The 5,949-nt window shown below is 40.6% G+C and overlaps 1 protein-coding gene across 1 annotated transcript; it reads right to left on the bottom strand. All coding sequences in view use genetic code 11, as the record gives it.

Annotated features, from left to right (window-relative positions):
- Positions 1-1,853: 1,853 nt before the first annotated feature.
- On the bottom strand, positions 1,854-4,713 carry EGR_01232 (UDP-glucuronic acid/UDP-N-acetylgalactosamine transporter; the record flags this gene model as incomplete). The annotated part of the gene is made up of 5 exons (XM_024490481.1): positions 1,854-1,938; positions 3,732-3,814; positions 3,936-4,082; positions 4,248-4,443; positions 4,685-4,713. 5 exons carry the CDS (start codon positions 4,711-4,713, stop codon positions 1,854-1,856), a joined length of 540 nt encoding a protein of 179 aa, XP_024355300.1.
- Between the last annotated feature and the right edge of the window lie 1,236 nt (positions 4,714-5,949).

Genomic DNA, 5,949 nt, shown 5'->3' with positions numbered 1-5,949 from the left:
TTGTCTTGATTTCTTTTCAAGCTTATTAAAACTTTTTTTGCTTTTCAGGCAAGAGATTTGGCACCTTAAGTTCCACTCGCTGCCATCACACGTCTGCGTCAACACTCAATACCTGACTTTTGATTAGCTAGTTCTAGATCCGTTTCCTTGTTTCCAGCTTGACGGCTTAGTGAATTCTTCCTTTGCAACTCCTTTTTTAATTAGATTTACAATAAAAAGGTTGCTGAATTTTTCTGGCAGGAGATCTTAAGTAATGAAATCGTCACTTACAGTCCTTTAAAGGAAACATTTGTTTATGAAAGACATTAATTCCTCCCTTGCGCATGATGGGTGGAGTGACAAGCTTACGACTTTGTTTATAATCTTAGGTGTACCATGTCCTTACCCGGAGACGCTATGGCAGTGTAATACCTCCTGATTCGGTCGATTTCCTTCACCCACCCATTATGAACTGAACGCCGGTAATTATGGCAATGAAGTTCACCTTGGCAAGAGAATAATTTAATTTAAACCGGAAATTCTATATTTACGAAAGGAAAGAACGAATATCTAGGAAGAGTCAGCACAAATAAATCTGCCGCCAGGATTTAACAAGCCCAAACCATTCAGCTTCACTTTGGTACCGATCAAAAGCGGAAAGGTACTTCGGTTCCAAATGTGCACATTTTTGGGAATGACTTTGTTGCATTCACCGTTCACAAACGAACAGATCTGTCACTTGTGCCAGTTCGTTCGCAAGGCACAACGGACGTGTTGTGAACCCAGAACCACCACCGCCAGGGTCTGGACTGACAGACACGCGGCGTCCGGACATCCTTCACCTTCTTCAAGTCCGCCGACCGGATTTCGCACCTTCGTTGACAGGACGCTATGTTGCATGCGGGAACGGACTCACCACCACCATATCTACTTGCCGATTTGATTGCCAGTGCGTGGCGTGTGCCTCAATTATTAAGACTCGAAAGAGGGCATACCCCGCAATTACTACTTTATTTTGCAATGCCAAAGTAGCAACCCGTACAATCAAGTCTCCATTTAACTTGAGTGCTCCTCCCCCAAGAAGCGAAGCAGCCATGAAGTGGTCTGCCAAGGGGCGCTCTAACGGATTGCAAGTGTAGGGTAGCTCAAAAACAAGTAAGTAGATGGTAGAAATGAGTTTATTGTGAATACGTAGCTGCACGTTTATTTCTTCAGAATGTCACAAAATTGGACGTTTGTCACGACTTTTGACAGTCAATTTCATCACTAGTCTATCTCAGTCGCTTTTCATTCAATACCATCCATCTTCATTTTGAGTCAGTGGAATTAAGCAGTATGGTCAATGGAGTTTGTTGGCATGTTCGAATGGCGACATTAGTGACGCACACTCACTGCAGCTGTTGCACAATGCACGAGTCTGGAGGCGATTGCATTATTGGCTTGCAGAAGAGTTGAGAGAGACTGGTAGTGCAGGTGACGAGAGCAAATCCAGGCTGAAGATCCACTCGCGGCCGGGCAACTTCACACATAATTAAAACAATGAATAAGTGCCTACAGGAATATTAGCTTGAACGTCGATGACGTCTTCGGGGACCAAGAAGGGTCTCTTTCACTTGGCTATTGTGCCAGTGGATGGTTGAACACGCCAAAAGCGCAAATTAATCAAGGCTACTCACATTGGAATGAAGTAGAAGCCCGCTTCACAACTGAGCCTTCCAATTCCAAATCTTCACATGACTGTTTATTTGAAAGTGAGTAGAGGTACTTGGTGGTTCGGTAATCTGTTCAAATCCACAAATTATGTACATATATGCATGTATACATAGGTATAAAAAGGGATACAATGAGGTATAAGTTGGGCCGAGGGGAAAATTCTATGCTTTTGTCGAAGTCAGAATCCCAAGCTTCACCTGTTTGCTCAAATACATTGAGACACCGTAGGTTATCGCTCCGATCGTGCTGAAATCAAAAGGGGATACTGACTCAGGAGGTGTCTCTACAGTGGTCATCCATCGTCTCACAAGTTATCGAATTAATGCCGATGAGGCTCAACACATCCTTAAAGCCGTTTAACCCGGAAGGAGAAAAACGAGGGCATTTCTGATTCTGACTTGGACAAACACTTACAAAGGCTCCAAATCTCTCTCTCAATAAATGCAGAGACAGTAGGTTGTCAAGTTATCTCGGAAGGCGTTTCACCATCTTTTGAAATGTCGATTATAACTTCCTGACATTGTTCGAAGTTGGCTTGATGATACAAGTACTAAAAGAGCATGAAAAGTTGCTACAACTCTACTTATGGATGTTAGAACGTGATGTGCATTGGGAAAACAAACTACGTGTCCTCCACGGTGCCTTCAAATGCCCTCCGCTTTCTTGTTGCTATTTAACTAGGCAGTTGTTATTTTGATGTCTCTTTATCAACATCCGTGAATCTGAATTGCTTTCCCTCCATTGTAGATTAAGGAGGTAAGTTTAGTCCTGGAAAAAATGCACATTCACACACGCTAAGTTATAGGACAATCGTAAGAAATTAAGAACTCGAAATTGCCCTTAAGATGAGGCACCAATTTAAACGTTAAAAGCGCCTACCAAATGACCAAAAGTGAGAGACCATCGTTGATAAAAAGAACGCTTTATGAAGAAATGAGGCTATTTTTGTGGATCAATTGAATTGGAGAACAGAGCTCGTGTTTATTAAGTCGCTGAGTAAACGAACAAAAACCTGACGGGTGACAATGAATAGAGTTGCACCATGGTAATGGTGTTCGCTTTAGTCGGGAATCATAAAAACCTACACAAACACATTTGATTGGTAAAGTTTAGGCTTTACCTCTGTTAGGCACACTAAGGCTGCGATTAGAATGGACCGCATTGTGGGGTCGCAAATGAGTAAATGCTTCATCATTTTTGTCGTTTCATCTCGACACAAATTTCAGGTTACGTAGTAAACAGTTAAGCAAGCCTCGCATCACAGTAATGCACTACCATCTTGCGTCCAATAGAAGGAAAATACGGTGCGAGATCCCGTGAAAGCTAAGATTTGTAGAGCTGAATTTGAAAAAAACGAAAAGACCAATAAGGGTGGATACAGTTATGAAAAATATTACAAAATCAGATCTGAAAGTCATCTCATTCGCCATAGTATTCGACTGGAACCCGCAGATCGATTCAGCTTTTTAAAAACTGCCAAAATATGCGACTACTTTAATGTACAAAGTGTCCTATATTACACTGAGAGGAAAAGCATGCCGGTAGAAATAATTCCTCTTTTCCTGGAAGGAACTTCGAGAAGACCATTTTCTCGAACATGAAAAATGAAATTCAATTCAATAAACCGCCTCAAGTCCATTAAGTAAGGGGAATGATAAAAACAGCAATAGCACTGGTGGAGATTGGCATAAACAAATTGTTACTAAGTAATAACGGAGAATTAGAGGGTAGGCCTCTCTTACTCCAAAATATTTAATAATGTGGCCCAACTACGCATCTCGAGGAGCAAGAAAGACGTTTGGAAATAATGACATAGTTCACTACAATCGCAAAATGCTAGAGCTGCTCTAGATTGATTGTTAAGTATTTTGAGGGAATCCACAGGCTGATTACCGAGATCAGGTGCTCAGAAAAGGGTATAAGGCTTTTCAAATCAGATTAACCGCAGAGAGAATTTAAAAGAGGAAAATTAGTAGCATCAAATATTAACAAACTCCAGCGTTAATGACGGTGGACGTGATACGAAAAAAGAGACCCACCCAATAGTCACTCCACAGAAGTTGACGACCGTAAAGACGTAATCACCGCCCACGAACATCCCCCCATAGGAGACAATTGTATTCTAAAACAGCCAAGACGCATTGTTGTAAATTCAAGACATGAGAGAACAATAAATAGGAAAATATTGGAGGTCAAGAGCCTGGTATTATCCGGGAAAGCAAACGAAAGTTTTTCCAAGGTACCTTCATAACCCCGACGACGCTTGTTGTGAGAGCCGAAGTTAGACGCGTACATTCAAAGGTAAGGAATTGCAAAGTCACCGCTGCTAGACACGAAAAGATGAATCCAGCCACGAAAAAGCCATTTGTCCATAGTGAAAATTCAACGACCTGGTTGGAGGAAGGAAAAAATCATAACGAATTAGGTCCCGTTTTCAGTACTTATAAATCAAGCCATAAAACTTTGCAGAAAGCAGAAGACTGAAAACGTAACAAATTCTTCATAATTTGCCATTAATGTATATCTAATAACTAAATTAAAATAGGAGGACTTACGGGTTGAATCGCACCGGTATATACAGCGAGGAAAGTCATGAACGGAAACATGAAGATCGAATTGTAAAAGAGGAGAGTTGTGCTCGAGAAATTATGCTTGGAAAGTCGCGACTTCGTCAGCAGCCCCTTAGCTGCTGTCGATAGGTTGTTAATGAAAATGAAGCTATAGCCTATGGGATCGAAATTGATGTCACCACTAAAGGTATTAGAAGACAGGGAAAACCTACCTAGCAGCAACAAAAGCACCAGTAATCATAGTTACTAGCGCTACATGTGTTAAAACACTATGGCGTTTTCTGAAAAACAGAATATTAACGGACGGTAAAATGGCTCACCCAAAGAAATATCGTTCGCCAAATAATATGAAAAAATTCGATATACGTCGCAATGCAGAAAACAGCGGCAAGCTAGAAATGATGCAAAAAAAATAACATTACCTGATTGCACCGGTTCCAGCTAAACCCATCGTTACGTCGACCGCATAAATGCAAGAAAATGGAATTATCTAACAGAAGTAATGAAGACCGAGCTCATAATCGACAAGTACCCTCAAAATAAGGGTTTGAGAAGGTTTTGGAACTTTTACAAATCCACACAATGAAAATGACAGTAGTACAACGAACGTAATACACATTTGAGATGCGGCTAGAAATATGGACGATGGGAACCTTCAAGCATGAATAAGCATAATGAATGACTGCACTTGCTTATTGGCTGTTAGAATTATCTTGTTTACGAACATAATCCCAATCGATGAAAGAGCATACCCCACTACTACTAAAGCCTTGTAAAGACTAGAAGTTTCTATCATTGTGCAAAGTAAAATGAATCTCTTAGCGAACGATCTTTGCATCAGCCGCCTACATCTCTGCCAATTGATCTTCGACCTTCAAACCATCCACTCAACCGCTAACACTAATACTTTATCACCATAAGATCAGGAAACTCCCTCAGAATACCAGGATTACCAACACAAACTTCAAATGTAGATAATGGGTATAGATTTGAGGTGCGAATTAAAGCCTGCCTTCCAGGAACACGTGATGGACGAAATTTATTTCAAATAATATTCCCTAAAACAAACTCAAAGTTGTGGTTTTAATTGGCAAAGAATAGCAATTTTATAGCCAAAATATTTAGATCACATGTTGGGATGGGCAAATTAGGTACACCTGCGCATTTAATTCAAAAATCTGCATTTAGCATCCTACACAATGTTCATACTACCATTTCTATCGAGCCTTGCTTGCTTTTTAAAGTCACCAGCTGCTTTTAGTGTTGTTGCCTACCTTCGCATAGAAAGCCTACCTCTAATTTAAGTTACCAAGTACACATGCCTACCGGTAAAATTGAGATATCTATGTTGCAATAATTTTCACGCAGGTACAGATGTGGTCAATTAGATGCTTCCGATAAATTACTTCCCACATGCTTTTGGTGAAACTTTGTTGTGGAGTCTAGTAGATGGAATGAGGGCATTGACTGGAAGTACAGTGGTCGAACACTTTGACATAAAACGAACTAAGCGCGCTAACTTACTTATGGAGGGTACAGTTTGCCTCCCCTCACACCTGACTTATAAGTGCTGCTTTCGGATATTCAGTGTGCAGTTTTATTCTTTCGAAAACTAAATTGATTTAAAAGTATGTTAATGCCAGCCGTCTACTTCTAGGGAACTACTATAATTGTTGTAATTGTTGTT

Source organism: Echinococcus granulosus (assembly GCF_000524195.1).
Source record: "Echinococcus granulosus chromosome Unknown EG_S00004, whole genome shotgun sequence".
Classification (NCBI taxonomy): Eukaryota; Metazoa; Platyhelminthes; class Cestoda; order Cyclophyllidea; family Taeniidae; genus Echinococcus; species Echinococcus granulosus.
The sequence above is the reverse complement of the archived record's forward strand: the minus strand, read 5'-3'. Positions and strand labels throughout refer to the sequence as shown.